A 20,547-nucleotide genomic window follows, 5' to 3' on the forward strand; every position below is an offset into this window, starting at 1 on the left:
TCAGATCTCCATTGATCATAGTGTCTTACAGTGTCCTGACAAAATTCTACAACTTTATGACAACTTTATAACAATGAAAGCACCTTTATATTTATAGGGCCTCATTTATAATGCTGGTGGTTTTGTTTAAGGGCGTCCATAATTACAGTACTTGCAATGTCTGTTCTGTTTACTAATGTTAACCAGTAGCTGAGTCTACACGCATTCTGCTGATTTATACTTTACTTTCGGTAATTTGCTGTTCTTATATATTTTTTGCATATTCCATTTTCAGATGTTGTTTTGGCTCAGATTTCTCAGTATAACTCACAGTTCTCAGTCCAAGCCGCATGTGATCTTGATTGGAAGTCATTTAGATACTCTACCAAATGAAAACAGTACATTAATTGGTAAGGAATTATTTTTTTGTCTGCTTAATAGGTTTATCCATTTAGAATACCAATTTTCATACGCCTGTCTGTGAATTTAAATTTGGAAGCTATCCTATATATAGGATAGGGGATAACTTCCTGATCGCTGGAGGTCCAACTTCTGGGATCTCCACCAGTCCCAAGAACCAGGCCTCTGAAGGTTGATCAATGATCATGTGCACATATGATCCATTTATTCTTATTGAGACCACCGGGATAGCTGAGTGCAACTGCACTCGGCTGGTCTTCAGCACCCCCATTCATAATAAATGGAGAGTGAATGGAGCAGATGTTTTCTTCAGAGCCCCAATTCTCAGGATTGCTGGTAGTTTCAGCAGTCGAACCCCCAGTGATCGGATAGGGGATAACACCCAAACTTGTGAACTTGAGACAACCCCTTTAATGACTGGTGGTGGGTTCTTCTGTTCAGTATACTCATCTTTTAACCAGGGCTCTTGCTCTGGTGGATGTCATGCCCAGCATTAAACAGACTTATTAATGAGTTTAAGTTGCTGTGACTGGGCACTGTGTATTGCTTCATTTTTCCTGTGGTGAGGCAGGTAAATTGAAAACTTACTGCCAGGTTCCTCTAAATGATACCGATTATTTCTGAGGACTCCGTCAGGGGGACAATGTGTGATCAGTTTACTGCCCATGGAGCTTTCTATCTAATATGGACTATTCAATGTGGAAAAATCCTTTATGGTGTACATAGTCCTTCATATAATCAGGTATATTAAAAAAGGATTTGCAACTACCATACCGTTGGATACATGTGATGATTCTCTTTCATTGTAGAGAATTTATCGAAACATACTTATTTCTGTTGTAGTCAACACTTTTGTCAACTGTGCTCCTTTCAGTACAGCAAAGCAAAACTGTAGCTTGATAAAAACCTATCAAATGTATTTCAAAACGACTCTGTATGTTATATGGACATGATACAGTGGCGCTTGAAAGTTTGTGAACCTATCAGAATTTTCAATATTTCTGCATAAATTTGACCTAAAACTACTTCAGTCATAAAATTAGATAAAGAGAACAGAATCAAAGAAATGATTCAAAAATAGTAGACTTTGTCATTATATTAAATGAGTGAGTGGGTGGCCTATTTTTATTTAAAGAACAAAAATCTATCAAAGTCTGATCTTCACATCACATGTATGTGGAAGTATATCATGGCACGAACAAAGGAGATTTCTGAGGACCTCAGACAAAAAGTTAATAATGCTCATGAAGGTGGAAAAAATTGAAAAAACATCTATAAAGAGTTTGGTCTCCACCAATACACAGTCAGATTATGTACAAGTCATCACAAACAACAAAGCCACTCAATTAAATATAGATCCCCTCTAACCAGAGAACATATATACTGTACCTACAAAAATATAGAAGTAAACACGATAAAGAATATCAAGATATATTATCCATAGTTTATTTAAATATATGCAATACAAATATGTAGTCAACTAGTAATTACATGTAGGTCACAGAGAATAATATATGGGATATCTAAAAAAGTAAGGAACGTAACATAGATACTAAAGAGAAGCAACTAAACTTACTGCCCTGTCAATGTACATATAATTCGGCAATGGTTATATTGCTGCAGATCCGACAAAAATTCCAATGCATATATTAGTACAAGAGTGTCCACTTATAATGTATAAATATGCCGTGTGTATATTACATAGTCTAGTCCCTAGATCGTGACTACTGCACAGTTGTACATAATCGCCATGACATTCAAGCATAAATATCTTGCAATACATATAAAAATAGCCATTTTTAAATATATAGGGTTGATGCACATGGTCCATCTAAAAAAAAATGAACGCTGTTCAATATAAAGCACCTGAAAAAAATGCTAATGTTTATTGATACTGACTCGCCCCCTGGGCCGTGGGGCACTCGGAACCCGGCAATAGGGAGACGATGGGGGTAGTAGTGGCGACCCGGTCCCGTGGCTCAGGGTGGTCAGACCAGTGGCAGTCTTTTAGATGTTTTAAGAGATGTCCGACTACGCCACCCGTGGATTGCGGTTATTAGGAACCGCCGCTGCAGGGCAGACCGCTGGGGCTGAGGATATATGCAGCTTGGATGGTGCGACTCCCCGCGGGAAGAGTGCGGCCCCAGGGCAGTGTAGTGGATGGTGGGAGTGATGGTGGTGAGAGTCCCAGTACCGGTAGTGCCGGAGGAGTGAAAAAGCACACAGACAACGTACTGCAGTCCAGGGTCTTTACTCACGGTTAATATCCAAGTCACTTCTGCAGGGAATGACTGCCCGAGCCGTGCTGCATCCGCCAGGTGAGGGGCTCGGTCAACTCCCAGGCAGCTCAGGAGTATGGCTCAGAACCCCCTTTAATCCTTCCTCTGGCTTGCCTCACCAGTGACCCACTTTCTTCCAGCTACCGCGGACTTGTGCGGTTAAACGTGGGCCCCGTCCTCCGCTGTCCTATATGGTGCCTTCCTAGCAGGTTTGATGAGGTGTCGCACCAATAAATGATCACGACGTCCGGTCTTTGGCTGAGGGTAGTTTCTCCTCCACCAACTTGGGATCCGGCACCCTTAATCTGCCTGACCCTGCACCCTGGATTCTCGTGGGTTCTTAGGGTCCCTTCCACCTTCTTGTTCCTGAGCCCTTCTGTTTCTCTGTTTCTTCTTCTCCTTCTCTGTTCTGTCTTCTCCTCCTTCCCTTGGCCTCTTCTCCAGGCCCACTTCTCCTTCTCCTCTCAGGCTCCGGCCTTTTCTCTAGGCCTGCCTCTGAGCAGAGCTCCTACAGAGCCTCATAGTTACATAGTTACATAGTTTATAAGGCCGAAAAAAGACAAGCGTCCATCCAGTTCAGCCTATTTCTTGTGCACTGCAGCTATTCCGCAGCGTTGATCCAGGGGAAGGCAACAAAAAACCATGAGGTATAGGCCAATTTACATCACTGAGGAAAAATTCACTTCCCGACACCAATCTGGCAGTAAGATTAAATCCCTGGATTAATTAACTAAGCATAAGATGTAATTTTATTGTTCTCAAGAAAGGCGTCCAGGCCTCTCTTGAACTCATTAAGTGAGTTGGACATCACCACTTCCTCTCCCAGAGAGTTCCAGAGTCTCACGGCTCTGACCGTAAAGAATCCCCTTCTATGCTGGTGCAGGAACCTCTTTTCCTCCAGACGCATAGTGTGCCCCCTCGTCTTTGTCACCATCCTTGGTATAAACAGGTCATGGGAGAGATCTCTGTACTGCCCCCTGATGTATTTATACATGTTTATGAGGTCTCCCCTAAGCCTTCTCTTTTCCAACGTAAATAGGCCTAATTTTGGCAACCTCTCTGGGTATTCTAGTCCCTCCATTCCCTTTATTACCTTAGTCGCCCTCCTTTGTACCCTCTCTAGCTCCAATATGTCTTTCCTGAGCACCGGAGCCCAGAACTGTGCACAATATTCTAAGTGCGGCCTTACCAGCGCTTTATACAGAGGAAGAACAATGTTCTCATCATATGCCCCTATTCCTCTTCTGATGCATGCCATTACTCTATTTGCCTTCGCAGCTGCTGCCTGACACTGGGCACTCCAATTTGCTATTAACCAAGACGCCCAGGTCCTTCTCCATGTTAGATTTCCCCAACGGTTTCCCATTTAATATGTATGGGTGACTGCTGTTTTTCTTTCCCATGTGCATGACCTTACATTTATCGGCATTGAACCCCATTTGCCATTTTTTTGGCCCAACTCCCCAATTTATCTAAATCCTCCTGCAGCTGTGCCCTATCCTCATCTGTATTAACTACTTTACAAAACTTAGTATCATCTGCAAATATTGCTATTTTACTATGCAACCCTTCCACTAGATCATTAATAAATATATTAAATAATATAGGGCCCAAGACAGACCCTTGAGGCACCCCGCTAGTAACCCTGACACACCCTGAGCTTACTCCATTGATAACCACCCTCTGCTTTCTATCACTCAACCAGCTATTTACCCACTTGCACACATTATCCCCCAGACCAAGCATTCTCATTTTATATACCAACCTTTTGTGTGGCACGGTATCAAACGCTTTGGAGAAGTCAAGGTATACAACATCCACTGACTCTCCCCGGTCCAGCTGTGAGCTCACCTCCTCGTAGAAGGCGATCAGGTTTGTTTGGCAGAAGCGATCTCTCATGAATCCATGTTGATATGGAGTTAGACAGTTATTATCATTAAGATATTCTACAATAGCATCTCTAAGAAATCCTTCAAACAATTTACCCACAACAGACGTTAAGCTGACTGGTCTATAGTTCCCAGGGTCACTTTTAGATCCCTTTTTGAATATTGGCACCACATTTGCTTGGCGCCAGTCTAGTGGGACAGTCCCTGTCCATAAAGAGTGCTTGAATATAAGATACAGCGGTCTGTCTATCACATTACTTAATTCTTTTAGTACCCGGGGGTGTATGCCTTCTGGGCCTGGTGACTTGTCTATTTTGATATTATTTAGGCGTTTCTGAACTTCCTCCTGGGTTAGGTGGGTGATATTTAGCGGAGGGTTTACTTTATCACTCTGCATTTCCTCCGATAAATTGTTTTCTTTTGTGAAAACAGTGGAGAAGAAGCTATTGAGTAGGTTTGCTTTACCCTCATCGCCCTCTATGATTTTACCCAGGTTATTTTTCAATGGGCCAACTCCATCAGTTTTAATACTTTTACTGTTTATATAGTTAAAGAACAGTTTGGGATTCGTTTTACTTTCCTTGGCAATTAGTCTCTCTGTCTCCTCTTTTGCTATTCTTATTTGTTTCTTACAGATTTAGTTTTTTTCCCTATAAGATATTAGCGCTTCCTCGCTGCCTTCTTGTTTAAGTTTACCGAAAGCCCTTTTTTTGTTTTTCATTGCCCTCTTGACTTCCTTATTTAGCCACATTGGCTTCCTCCTATTCCTAGCCCTTTTATTCCCATAAGGTATGTACCATCTACAGTGACTATGTAGGACTGTTTTGAAAATTTCCCATTTTCTTTCCGTGCTCCTATTACTAAAGATACTATCCCAGTCTATAAGGTGAAGGGCATCTCTTAGCTGATCAAACTTTGCCCTCCTGATGTTCAGTGTTTTTGTGACTACCTTGCTGGGCACCCTACTGAAGCACATGTGGAATTGTATAATGTTGTGGTCACTATTTCCCAGGTGCCCCCCGACCTGCACCTCAGTTATTCTGTCTGGCCTGTTAGTTAATATTAAGTCTAAAAGGGCCGTCCCTCTAGTTGGTTCCTGCACAAGTTGTGACAAATAATTGTCTTTGATAATTGACAGAAACCTGTTTCCTTTCTGAGATCTACAGCTTTCGGTTTCCCAGTCTATATCAGGGTAGTTGAAGTCCCCCATAATAATCACCTCGTTATTTTTTGCTACTTCGTCTATTTGTCTCATTAATAGACTTTCCGTGGCTTCTGCTATATTTGGCGGTTTATAACAGACTCCTATGATAATTTTATTATTGTTTTTTTCCCCATGTATCTCCACCCATAAGGACTCTACCTCCTCATTTCCCTCCCATACATCCTCCCGTATTGTAGGCTTTAGACACGTCTTTACATATAGACAGACTCCACCCCCTTTCCGATTTCTTCGATCCCTTCTAAACAGACTGTAACCCTGTAAGTTAACTGCCCAGTCATAGCTTTCATCTAACCATGTCTCGGTTATTCCCACTATGTCATAGTTACCTGTAGATATTTCTGCTTCCAGTTCATCCATCTTGTTTGTCAGGCTCCTGGCATTTGCTAGCATGCAGTTTACACGATTTTGTTTTGTTTCAATCTTCTCCCTGTGGATTGTATTAGAAATTTTCTTACCTCCCTTTCAAGTATCTTGTCTTGGACCTTCTTTGTCTCACTTCATATCTTTCATTAGTATGTTCTCTGGTTTCATGTTCGTGTCCGGCGTTTTTCTTCCCATCCCCTCTTCTTCTAGTTTAACGCCCTCCTGATGAGTGTTGCGAGTCTCCTGGCGAATGTGTGTTTCCCGGGTTTGTTGAGGTGTAGTCCGTCTCTGGCAAGGAGTCCGTCATAGAGGTAATTCACACCGTGGTCCAGGAATCCAAATCCTTGTTGTCTGCACCATCGTCTCAGCCAGTTGTTCACATCAAGGATCCTGTTCCATCTCCTGAGGCCATGCCCATCTACTGGAAGGATAGAAGAAAAAAACTACCTGCGCATCCAGTTCTTTTACTTTCTTCCCCAATGCTTCAAAGTCCTTGCAGATTGTCGGTAGGTCCTTCTTTGCCGTGTCATTGGTGCCAACATGTATCAGAAGAAATGGGTGGACATCCTTGGAACTGATGAGCTTCGGCATCCTATCGGTAACATCCTTGATCTTCGCCCCTGGGAGGCAGCATACTTCTCTTGCGGTTATGTCCGGTCTGCAGATAGCTGCTTCTGTTTCTCTCAGTAGTGAGTCTCCCACCACCACCACTCTTCTTCCCTTCTTGGCTGTCCTTTTTCTTGTCGCTTCTGGGTGTTTCTGGGTACTCTTTTCTTTTTTGCTTTATGGTAGTTCCTCATCCTTAGGTGTGCCATCTTCGTCCTCCACAAGTCCTTGGAATCTGTTTCTCAGTTGTGTGGTTGGTGGTGTCTCCATGGTCTTCTTGCTTCTTTTGGTCACTTGCCTCCACTTGTCTGCCTCTGGAGGTTCTCTGACGCTTCCATCACTTTCCGTGACCAGTAGTGACGCTTCTGTTCTGTCCAGGAAGTCTTCATTTTCCTTGATGAGTTTTAATGTCGCAATTCTTTCTTCCAGTCCCCGCACCTTTTCTTCTAAAAGAGCCAGTAGTCTACACTTCTGGCAGGTGAAGTTGGTTTCAGCTTCTGGTCGATCAGTGAACATGTAGCACATGTTGCAGCTCACCATGTAGGTTGTCACATCTGCCATGCTGCTCCTTGTCCCTGCTGACTTGATGTCTTGTCTTCTTTCTTGTGATACCCTAGGATAAACAAATTAAACAAATTGGTTTGGCGATGCTTTCCAAGCAGCTGGTCCCGGCTGTACCCAACGATCTTCTAGCTGAAGGAGACTCTTCGCTTTTCCCAGAAGGCACCTGGAATATGCAAATTGTCCTCTTCAAGCTTCAATCCCTGGTTTGGCGATGCTTTCCAAGCAGCTGGTCCCGGCTGTACCCAACGATCTTCTAGCTGAAGGAGACTCTTCGCTTTTCCCAGAAGGCACCTGGAATATGCAAATTGTCCTCTTCAAGCTTCAATCGCTGGTTTGGCGATGCTTTCCAAGCAGCTGGTCCCGGCTGTACCCAACGATCTTCTAGTTGAAGGAGACTCTTCGCTTTCCCAGAAGGCACCTGGAATATGCAAATTGTCCTCTTCAAGCTTCAATCCCTGGTTTGGCGATGCTTTCCAAGCAGCTGGTCCCGGCTGTACCCAACGATCTTCTAGCTGAAGGAGACTCTTCGCTTTTCCCAGAAGGCACCTGGAATATGCAAATTGTCCTCTTCAAGCTTCAATCCCTGGTTTGGCGATGCTTTCCAAGCAGCTGGTCCCGGCTGTACCCAACGATCTTCTAGCTGAAGGAGACTCTTCGCTTTTCCCAGAAGGCACCTGGAATATGCAAATTGTCCTCTTCAAGCTTCAATCCCTGGTTTGGCGATGCTTTCCAAGCAGCTGGTTCCGGCTGTACCCAACGATCTTCTAGCTGAAGGAGACTCTTCGCTTTTCCCAGAAGGCACCTGGAATATGCAAATTGTCCTCTTCAAGCTTCAATCCCTGGTTTGGTGATGCTTTCCAAGCAGCTGGTCCCGGCTGTACCCAACGATCTTCTAGCTGAAGGAGACTCTTCGCTTTTCCCAGAAGGCACCTGGAATATGCAAATTGTCCTCTTCAAGCTTCAATCCCTGGTTCCAATCCCTCTGCTCCCTGTCTTCTCTGACTGGACTGAACTGCTCCCAGAACTAAGATGGTGCCCACCTTTTATACCTCCCTCTGACCATGAGCCCAGGTGACCAGCAACCAATGGGCTCCTTCCTACGCTCAGGAACCAACCCCTATCTGCCCGTACAGCACTGGGTGTTCCACCCACCTCCCCACTCCAGACAGGGACATAGTCGGTCGTGCCTGCACTTCTGTCTAGTGGGAGCATCGTTGAGCTGTCCCTCGGAAATGGGGTGTGTGTGCTGTATGCAGCTAACTGAGCCCTGGTCCATACTCCATCCTTACCCGGGAGTGGAATACCACACCTCTGGCAGAGGTGCAATACCCCTGTAGCGGCCGAACCCTCGGGGCGCTACAATACCTTTAGCCATTATGATGAGCAAATGCTGGGGCAGAGAAACACCTCGACGCGCGTTTCACCGCAGCCTGCTGTTTCATCATAAGATAATTAAGCAATGCTCTCAGAGTCTTTAAATAGTGTGTCTGAAACAGAGACTTGCAACATTACGGAATTGAAGCTCAATATTAAGGACTAACAAACTAAATTATAGTGGAATAAGGTGGCTCATGAAAATGATCCCCAGAAGGATATTATTCCAAGGGGATTAAGAGTACAATCTATCCCACTTCAGAAGTTAATGATTCTACTTTTAAAATAGATGGGAAGAGGCACTATCTTAGTACACCCGCGCTTTACTGGAACTTTTGATTGGGGCTTATCGAAAAGCATTGGAGACAGTTGAAGGAGAAATTGACGCCCTTAAAGCAAAAATACAGGAAACATTACCACCAGATGAGTGTAACAAATTTGACAAATAACTTGATATTGATTTATCTAAATGGGAAAAGGCGATTCAGGATATAAGAATCTGTAAATGTCAGAGGGATTTACAGGACTTCCAAAACAATAAGGTTTACAGGTGGCAATACAATAAATTCAAAACAGAGTTTCACTCACGGTCGTCATCTATCACTTCCATTCAATCTGAAGAATTATGTGGAGCGTGGTTTTTAGACAAGCGGAGTTGACTGGGTGAGGGCGAGACTATTTAATATTCACATTGCATATTTATACATTATATGTGGACACTATGCATTAGAATTTTTGTCTGATCTGCAGCAATATTACCATTACCGAATTAATATACACATTGACAGGGCAGTACATTTAGTTGCTTTTCTTTAGCATCTATTTTATGCTTCTTACTTTTTTGGATATCCATTTACCATTCTCTCTGACCTATATAATTACTAGTTGATTATATATTTGTATTGCATATATTTTTAAATAAACTTTGGATTGTAAATTTGGATATTCTTGATTGTGTTTATTCCTGTATTGTTATAGATGTATAGATTATATACAAATGGGGGAAATTCAAGGCCATTATTACCCTCCCCTGGAGTGGTCTCCAACAAGGATCACTCCAAGAGCAAGATGTATAATAGTCTGTGAGATCACAAAGTAACCAACGGTAACCTCTAAGCAACTAAAGGCCTCTTTCTCGTTAGCTAGTGTTAATTTTCATGAGTCCACCATCACATGGATACTGAACAACAAGAGTGTGCATGGCAGGATTGCAAGGAGAATGCAACTGCTCTCCAAAAATATCTTTTCCGCACCTACAGTGTGATAAGGATCTCTTAGACAAGCCAGAAGGCTTTTGGCACAATGTTATATATATCATGATTTGGGCCCATTTTGCTGCATTTGGGCCAGGGTGGATTGCTATCATTAATGAAACAATAAATTATGAACTACCTGCAAATTCTAAAGGAAAATGTTGTGACATCTGTAAATGAGTTGATTCTCAAGAGATCATTGGTTATGCAGTAAGATAATGACACAAAGTGCACACGTTATTCTACAAAATACTGGTTTAAGAATAACGTTAAAGTTTTGATAAGGCCAAGCAGGGGTGTACATAGAAATCATGGGGCACCATAGTAGAAGTTCTAATTGCCACCCACCCCCACCCCCAAAAAAATTACATAATTGTCGGGGTGACAGAAGAGCATATCTCACAACTTTCCAGCCTTTACATAATAATTTTCCTCCTGCTGAAGTCCTAAATCCCTTTTTCATTGCCCCCATAAATTATGATACCTGCAAAAGTGAGCCCCAAACACAGTATGATACCCGCATGGTGAAATCCTCCATATTAGCTTCCACATGAACAGGATGATAACCCTATTGTACCCCACCTCAACCCCCAAGGCAAAGTATGGTGACCTCAACACAGTATGATCCCCCAAGTGTGACCCCCACACAGCCCTCTATGCAGTATAATGGGCATACACACAGTATAATTGTCACGCAAGGTGTGGGAAAGACTTAGTGCAACACAAAGGAAAGAGGGAATTTCCCAGACTAGGGAAAGGGGGGAGTGGAGACCTCCTAGGCTGATCTAATATCACCCTGTCTCCACTAACGTCCCTATATTGGTTCTTCACCAATCGCCTCACTGGAACCTCGCCCTGTCTTTCCTTGGCGTTAAGCCCTAGCTAGGAAGGCAGGGAGATGAGCGCTAGTCGATCCCCACTGACAACTAAAGACAACAAGTGGGAGCAAAAAAGGGAAGATAGTTTAGCTTTAAATCGACTTCAAAGAGATGAACACCCGTCCTCATAGCTCCAGAGAGGAAGAGGTAATGCAAGGGATAATGTGAGTATCACCAGCACCTTCCTCTAGCAGACAGCAGGTATTTATACACCCAGGCCAGGATGTTAATTAGCTAGAGGAAGGTAGCCGCTAGGTCCTAGAGACAGCCACTAAGAAGGTGTCTGTAATGCCAAACGAAGAGATCTCCTGCAACCAACTGCAGGGCGACTGTCTGTCACTTCTGACACACCCGTGACAATAATAGCCCCACACTGTATAATGGTCTGCACTAGCCCTCCAAACAGTATAATGGCCCCTACACAAACCTTCACACTGTATAATTGCTTGCATGCAGTCTAATGGCCCCCCACATAGCCCTACAAATATAATAATGCACTCCCCATGGTCCTACACAAAGTATAATGCACTTCCCATGGTCCTCCACAGAGTATATTGCACTCCTCATGGTCCTCCACAACGTATAGTGCACTCCCCATGGTCCTCCTCACAGTATGATGCACTCCCCATGGTCCTCCTCACAGTATAATGCACTCCCCATGGTCCTCCACACAGTATAATACACTCCCCATGGTCCTCCACACAGTATAATACACTCCCCCATGGTCCTCCATACAGTATAATACGGGAATTGGATGTTTCGCCCCCAGCAGTTCACCCCCAGCAGTTTCACCCCCGCACATATCGCCCACAGTTCGCCCTGGTCCAGGGGCAAAATGTGCGGGGGCGAAATGTGCAGGGGTGAAATGTACCTGTGGGCAAACTGATGGGGGCGAACTGCTGGGGGCAAATTGCTGGGGGCGAACTTCTGGGGGCGAAACTTCCTATAACCGTATAATACACTCCTCATTGTCCTCCACATAGTAAAATGCAGCCCGCATAGGTTAAAATGTAGCCACCATAGGGTAAAATGCATCCCACAGTATTATGGGCACCACATATTCACTGATTTTAAAAATAAATAAATACAATACTTACCCTTACTGCTTCGGTCTCTGCAGCGTGTCTCCTCATCTCAGCAGCTCCACTGTCTGATACAGTGTGGCACGATGTAGTGATGTCATCGCGCTCGCTGCATCAGATGCTGAGGAGGAATGATGCGAGAGGGAGTGTCACATGATGCTCCCTCCTCCATTATTGCTTTCAACTGTATCGGAATCAGAATGTGGTGCGAGGGGGAAAAGGGGGGCTGGTTGGCCAGAGGGGGGGGGGTCCGATGCAGGGGGTGGCCATGTGGGAGCTGACACTGAGCCCCCCAGCTCACGGGTCCCATAGCAGTCGCGTGGCCTGCCATTGGCGGTACGCGACTGAGGCCAAGTCAAAGTTCTGACCTTAATCTTATGGAGATGTCATGGAAGGACCTAAATTGAGCAATTCATGAAAGTAAACCCACCAACATAGAGTTAAGGCGGTTTTGTAGAGAAATGTGCTAAACTTTCACCAAGCCAATGTGCAGGACTAATTAAAAATAAATGTAAACATTTAGATGCACTTATTAATGCACAAGGGGATCATACCATATACTGAAAGGATACTCACAGATATGTGATATTGGATAATTGTTGGATAATTGTTTAAAAAATGACAGTGTATAATATATTTTACTCGTCTGTTTGATTTGGTTAGTTTTATCTACTTTTAGAATTTGAGCGAAAATCTGATGTGGTTTTAGGTTAAATTTATGCAGAAATATGAAAAATTCTATAAAGGTTCACAAATTTTCAAGCAAGACTTGAGGTGATTCCTCTCTGATGTTCATATACCATTTTAACATGCAGAGTCCTTTTTCGCAACATTTGACAGATTTCTAGGTTTCTGAACCCTTGATGAGGCCATGCATTAATATTCAAAGCTGAAATGGTCCCAGCATTTCGGGGAGTAATGGAATTAATGTTATTTAGAACATCCGGTATCTGACCCCACAATATTGAATAGTTAGAAAAGTGCAGATTTTTTTTATTACAATGGTATGGTTTTTAATTGTCCAGAAAGGCATATGGTTTACAATGTCTTCACATTTTAAATGAGTATTTTGTTAAGTAAGTGTGCACTTCCCAGTGTAGCAATGTGCCTCTGTAAGCATTGGGTGAGGTGGTTAACATATTTCATCCTAAAATGAATACAGTAAAAATTGTTAAAAATACGATCTATTGAGAAGACCGCTTCACTGGCTTTCCAGCATCGATTTTCAGTTTCACCATATATTTTGTATACTGGCTATCGTCGAGAAGACCTTAGGCGACCACATTTCAATGCAGTTTTGAGTGGTCGTTCCAAAGAGGTTTTGCTGTAATTACTCATTTAAATTTTAGCATTTTTTATTCATTTATTTCCTTCCAGCTAAACAGTTTTATGAAAATGTGATGAAGAGCGAGTTAGAGTTATTCAGCTGTTTTCAGATGCAGTTTTTCTCCTTAAACTGCAGAAACATAAGTGATGTGAATGCCGTCAGAGAGCCCTTGTCAAAGACAGTTTCACAGGTTTTGCAGGTAACGGTGAACTCACTTTTTTATGCAATTGCAATGGCTTGTCTTGTTATGGCCTACTGCCCAAGGGAGGGGAGGCAGCTGGTTATGTTTTTTTTTTTTTTTTTTTTAAAAAAGCAATATATGCGTTTGGTCTATGAATAAGCGATAAGTTGTGGTCCGCCGCCACACCAAGCAAAGTGACATTAGATAGCTAATCTGAATAGTCCAAGCTGATAAATGGAAACTGTCAGTGGAGATAGTCAGTCCTTATTAATAATGAGACTGAATTGTACATGGATGTGCTCATCAAGAGAATGCCAAGAGTGTGCAAAGCAGTCATCAAAGCAAAAGGTGGCTACTTTGAAGAACCTAGAATATAAAACATATTTTCAGTTGTTTCACACTTTTTTGTTAACTATATAATTCCACATGTGTTAATTCATAGTTTTGATGCCTTCAGTGTGAATGTACAATTTTCATAGTCATGAAAATACAGAAAAATCTTTAAATGAGAAGGTGTGTCCAAACTTTTGGTCTGTACTGTATATGAATGCTTAACACTGACCTAGTATCAGTGCCATTAGTCAATTAAATGGTGATAATAATACTAAGTCTCATATTAATATAGAGGACAATTGAATATTGGAAGTGAGTTATAGTCGCACTAGTAGGAGATGTCCTCTAGTGGACGTGATTACTATTAAAAATAAGTGATATCTTGAAAGAGTCAAAATAAAGATTCTCTCCACTCAACATTAATAAATAGTCTAGGACGCTTTATAGTAATATTATATAGTGACCAACACAAATATTGTGTTTTTAACATTGCACTATATTTTTTTAACTTGGCAAATAAAAGTTATTTATTAATAGCAAAGAATCTTTAGTTAGGGATCATTTTCCTTATGGCAATTAGGTGACAAATTACCTGTAAAACAAAGCACAGGCAATGACCTTTATGTAAACCAATAGTATGCCCCTTCTATTCTAAACAGTTGTGCAAGGAATATATTGATAAAACAGTGTTAGATGAATGCCCAGCTTTTACTAAGGAAGTTAAGAAGATAAGACAGTCCCTAATTCCCTTAAAATGAAATCTAGTTGTAGTCAAGGATCATCTTGGCTCTTCCACAGATAAAGTTAGCTGGTGGGATTTAAGGTACCGTCACACTTAGCGACGCTGCAACGATCCCGACAACGATACGACCTGTCAGGGATCATTGCTGCGTCGCTATGTGGTCGCTGGTGAGCTGTCAAACAGGCAGGCTCACCAACGATCAGGGAAGCAGCGACATCGTGGAAAGAATCGTTCCACGATGTCCTGCTCCTGGTTACGAGCCTGCTGAAGCAGGAGCAGGCTGGTAACTATGGTAAACATCGGGTTACTAGGGGCACACGCGCACCTAGTAACCCGTTGTTTATCATGGTTACCACTCTGCTACAGTGAGCGGGAGGTTACCGCTCACTTTAGCAGGTTCGTAACCATGATAAACAGCGGGTTACTAGGTGCGCGTGTGCCCCTAGTAACCCGATGTTTACCATAGTTACCAGCCTGATCGCTGCTCCCGTTGGTCACACACAGCGATGTGTGCTGACCAGCGGCAGAGCAACGACCAAAAAATGGTCCAGGACACTTTGCAGCGATCAGCGACCTCACAGCAGGGGCCTGATCGTTGCAAAGTGTCACACATAGCGACATCGCTGGTGAGGTCGCTGTTGAGTCACCAAAACCGTGACACAGCAGCGATCTCGCTATGTGAGACGGGGGCTTTATCCAGCTTAAATGATGAATACATATTTTGGGATACTGATGTTGATTCAGTTGCTTCCTCCTTTTCTGACTGTAATGTTTCTAAATCTTATTTTATCTCTGAATATATTGACCAACCCGTAAAAGCAATCAGAGCAACGTTGAAAAATGAACAAGTTATAGAGTCTCGTTTAATTCAAGATATAATGTGTGAGGGGCTTGAGGGCAGGAAGAAAATTACTTTTTCTATTCAGAAAAATACTAGGTAGTAATTGAAAGGGAATAGAAAAAACCTGTCAGGAAAGATTTCATCCTAAAAAAATTTATACACAAGTACCCGCTTGAAGAGTTAGACTCTATTTTTTGGATAGATTCCCTAAAATTGACGTCTTTGTGTCTAAAAAAACGACATTGCTTTTTTATATTATGAGTATGCGGAAGGATCCTATGGATAGAAAAACTGTACATTTTCTGAAAAGAACATGGGAGGTGTCTGCTGACACTTTTAAACCAAATATTGTGGCAACTTGCGCAGCTAGGTCCATTATTGTGTGGTTGAGCCGGGTCAAATTACATTTGATAGGAAAAACTCCAAGAGAACAGATCCTTCTCTCACTTCCAACCATCCAGATGACAGCAGATTTCTTTGGAGACGGATCTGCTGATGCAGTAAGACTATGGGGACTTTTATTCTAAATCCAGACTATGTGCTATTGGGTGAGGGTGAATTTTTGTTCAGTTCAATTCTGAACAACATTCTAGCTAAGGTGGCTTATAAGGCATATGTATTTCCAATTTTTTATGTGTACAATTCTAGGTTTCATCATTGCTCCAGGAGACAAAGAAGGGAGAAATGACCCAAAGAAAAATCTGGGAGATGGGATTCTCAAAAGATAAAAATAAAGGATTGTTTTTTTGGTAACTAGCCCGCTGGGTTTGGTAGGAGGAACAGTTTCCAATGATAACAGAAGTTCAGTGGGTGAAAGACTAAAGTTCCTTCATGAGCTTAATAAAAAATCTTGTCCAGTCCGTGGATCCTAAATTCTTTAAAAATCTGATTAATGCTAGAATTTGTCACTCTTTATCCAAAGGAATTCATGATTTCTGATCTAAGTCCAGTTCAAAATGATCAGTCAGCTATAAAAGCAGAAGTTCTATTCCTGTTGGCAAAATAAGTTTTAGTTCTGATTGCGGTGGCAGAAATAGGACAGGATTTTATTTCCATTTCCATATAATCGGTTCATACACATTAATAATGAATCTCAAAGGATTGAACAAATTCATCAAACACAGAGAATTCAATATGGAAACTATAAAATCAACCACAGAGCTCCTCCATCTCTGTTGTCTCATGTCGTAATAGATTTAAAAGACATTATTATCATGTGCCTATAGATCTCAATCATCAGACATATCAGATGCTGGCTTTGTAAAAAATTATGGCTGATCTTAGAAAAAAATCAGCTCGTCTATTTTCATTATCTTTTGGAATTGTTACAGGTCAACAAATGTTTACCAAGATTGTTTTGGAAATGAAAGCTCATGTAAGAGAAGATATCCTTTTTGGACCATGCTTGGATGAGTTTCTTCTAGTTACTCCCTCAAAAGAAAAATATCTATGGCCAATAAATTAGTAATGGATATCTTTTTCCACTTAGGGTGGCAGATAAACCTAGAAAAATCAAAGATGTACCCACAATTCCAAAAGCAATTCCTATATATCATATTAGACACTTCATAAAAAAAAATGTTTACCCCATGAGGAGAAAATCCCCCAAAAATCATATTAATTGTATCTTCTCTAATAGAATCTCTGTCTTTCAATAAAGACAGTGATGACAGTGTTAGGTTCTCTAAATTCCTGTCTTCCTGTAGTTCAGTGGGCTCAAATACACTTCCTTGAAATTCAACTAGTAATCCTGTCCAAGTGGGATGTTGATCATCAAGACCGCAGCAATTTTTGTCTCACAGAAGACCCGACAGTCTCTACGTTGGTGGCTTCATTGGCAAAGAGTACACTGGAAAATAACAAATCCATTATTTTTTTTCAAACAGACGGGAATTGAGATGGGAATGGTCTTTAAATCAAGAAGTTTTTCAGAAGATAGTTATAGATCTATTCACAACTAGTGCAGACAGGAAATTCGAAAAATTGTATTTGGAAAGATCAGTCTATAGCCCTAGACGCTCTTCTTCAGTCGTGGAGCCAGTGCCTTCTCCATGCATTTCTTATTCTTCTGAAAATTATTTAGAAGATAAGAGAAGAACGAGCAAGGGTCAGCCTTGTAACTCCGTTTTGGACTCCTGTCATAGTCAGATCCTTCGGTCCTCTCAGAGGTAGACAATCTTCTGTCAAAGGTTTCAAAATGTCATCCCGGTCCAAAAAGCTATTGAGGGATCTCCCAGATACACTGCTAAAGAGTAGGAAATTAGTAACCTCTAATATCAATGCCAGAACATTGAAATCATTTCTGTCCAAATCTGTGGTCTATTCTTTCCTCCTTTTGGATACTTATTAATACAATTTTGGGGTTACTTCATTTGAGGGTTATTGGGGGTGTTTTTGTTAGTCCTCTTAAAGTTCTGTTTTTAGCACTTATCTCTGTTTTATGTTAAAATTGCTAACCATACCTGAGTTTTTTGGGGGTCTTTTTTCTAAAGCTCTTGCGGTCTCTCCCTCAAAAATTCTTCCCTGGGATTTAGGTCTAGTCTTTTAAGGACTAGTGTCCTTAGAAATTCTTACCCTAAAAACATTTTTTTAGTAGCCATAACCTTTGTTAGGGGGGTTTTTGGAGTGTCAAGCCGTCAGTTAATCCACCTAGGATTGTGGATGATAGCGTTATTCTTAAACCTGACTCGGCGTTTCTTCATAGGATTGTTTCTAATTTCCACAAATCTCATGAAATTGTTTTGCCCTCTTTTTGTGATTATTTCCCCATGTTTGATAGAGAAAGAAGTTTTCATTACTTAGATGTCAGGAGATGCATCCTTCACTATTTAGAATTTTCTAAGCACCTTTGGAAAAGCATCTCTTTATTTATTCAATTTCAGGGATATCCAAAAGTTACCCGGCTAGTAATATAATTACACCTGCTTTTCTCAACTACACATAACATATCCCACTACCTCAGAAATATGTTGGAGATGCGAAAGGGAAATAGGCTCTCTGATCCATATTTGGTGGGAATGTCAAAAGATCAAACCATTTTGGGAAAAGGTGTTTGATAATTATCAATGGATTACTGGAAATAGATTAGAGAAATCACCACAAAAAGCCCTGCTATCGATACTGCCTTCTTCAATAGGATCTCAAAAGAAAGATATCCTTAGCTTTTGCCTAACTGCTGCAAAGACGGTGATCCCGTGCTTTTGGAAACAAACTGCCCCCCCCCCTACAATAATGGATTGGTATAAAGAAATGGTTAAAATATGTAGAATTAAGGAATTATCAGCAGATCATAATTATACCAATGATACGTTTAGGAGAAAATGGGGCGTATGGATTTTATGTCAAGATTCATCTGACTTTCAAAGTTTGTTCTGTTAACTCATAGAAGGACATATGACAATATGTAACAACATGCAGGAGATTTTAGGGACCCCCTTCCCCATAACCTTCAATTCCTTTCCCTCCTTTTTAACTTTCTCCCTTTATCTTTTATTTTTACCTCTTTCTTTTCTCTCATGTTTTCTCTCTACTTTGCATTTATCTTAAGATTACATCCCTTCGACTGATGACCTCACTTCTTAAAATGTTATTAATATTATTTTATTTGTAAAACACTTTAATAAAGTTAGATTGAATATAAACCTGCTTTTCTCATAGCTTATGAATCCACAGGTCAACAGAGGGACTTTGGTGCTCATTCTGCTAGAGCTCTATCTATAGAGCAGATGCTTCAGTTGAGGACAGACAGTTAGGTCCAGATATATTCAGACAGTGACCTAATCTTTGTGATTTGGGCTCTGAATGCCACTATTTTTATTTAAAATGAAACAACTGAGATGCAGTTGAAGTGTAGACTTTCAGGATTAGTTAAAGGGGTTGAACAAAAATATCCTGTGAAACATTAGGAATTGCAACCATTTTTCTATGAAGCTTCCTCATTTCAGGAGCTCAAAAGTAATTGGACAAATTAACTTTACCATAAATAAAATGTTCATTTTTAATACTTTGGAGAAAATCTTTTGCAGACAACGAATGCCTTACGTCTGCAAGCCATGGATGTCACCAAACGCTGGGTTTCCTCCTTTGTGATGCTTTGCTAGGCCTTTACTGCAGCTGACTTCAATTGTTGCTTGCTTATGGGTCCCTTTACCTTAAGTTTTGCCTTAAGCATGTGAAATGCATGCTCAATGGGGATGAGATCTGAGGAATGACTTGGACCATTTCAGAATATTCCACTTCTTAAAAAACCTCGTGGGCTGCTTTCGCAGTATGTTCTGTGTCATTGTCCATCTGTACTGTGAAGCGCCCGCTAATTAACCTTGCTGGATTTGGTGGAATCTGAGCAGAAAATATAGCACTCTACACTTGAGATTCATCCGGCTACTTCAGTCTTCAGTCACATCATCAATAAACACTAGTGACCCAGTGCCATTGTAAGCCATGCATGCCTATGCCATCACACTGCCTCCACCATGTTCTTTGGATCAGGAGCCATTCCAAACCATCTCCATACTTTCTTCTTCTCATGATTCTTATACAGGTTAATTTTTGTTTCATCTGTCCAAAGAGTGCTTTTCCAGAACTGGCAAAGTCTATTCTGGCCTTCCTATTTTGAAGGTTGATTAATGGTTTGCATCTTGTGGTGAACACTCTGTATTTGCGCTCATGAAGTCTTCTCTTTATGGTAGACTCAGATACTGAAACACCTACTTCCTAGCGAGCATTGTTCACTTGGGTTGTTTCACGCCAGGTGTGGGAAAGACTTAATGCAACACAAAGGGAAGAGGGAAAGGGAGCCAAGACTCTAGGGAAAGGGGGAAGGGGAGACCTAGTCTGGTTTAGTGTCACCCTGTCTCAACTACCGTCCCTATATTGGCTCTTCACCAATCTCCGCACGTGTGCCTCGCCCTGACTTTCCCTGGCGTATGGCTAAGGCTACGGACGGGAGGAGATGAGCACTAGTCGATCTCCACTGAGCTCTATAGACAGCAAGGTTAGACAAACGTGGGAGGGGGGGATTGCTTAGCTTTAGATGACTCCAGACAAATGCGCCTCAAGCTCCAGAAAGGACGAAGTACTGTTCTTGCTAAAGCCTCACAAGTAGTAATGAATATCTCCGGTACCTCCCTCTCAGACACATCAGGTATTTATACACCCAGGCCAGGGAGCTAATTAGCCAGAGGGAGTTAGCCGTTGGGTCCTAGAGACAGC

At 41.7% G+C, this 20,547-nt stretch overlaps 1 protein-coding gene across 1 annotated transcript in view; it reads left to right on the forward strand.

The window, feature by feature from the left end:
* LOC141166168 (uncharacterized) overlaps positions 1-20,547 on the forward strand; it is a 79,352-nt gene that overhangs the window by 47,739 nt on the left and 11,066 nt on the right. The window contains exons 12-13 of the mRNA XM_073652596.1: positions 275-389; positions 13,290-13,438. Coding sequence (XP_073508697.1) covers positions 275-389; positions 13,290-13,438 — 264 coding nt within the window. The remainder of the gene's footprint in view (positions 1-274; positions 390-13,289; positions 13,439-20,547) is intronic.

Source organism: Phyllobates terribilis, unplaced genomic scaffold (assembly GCF_046119375.1).
Source record: "Phyllobates terribilis strain yellow unplaced genomic scaffold, ASM4611937v1 Scaffold_11__3_contigs__length_659146591, whole genome shotgun sequence".
In the NCBI taxonomy this organism is placed as follows: Eukaryota; Metazoa; Chordata; class Amphibia; order Anura; family Dendrobatidae; genus Phyllobates; species Phyllobates terribilis.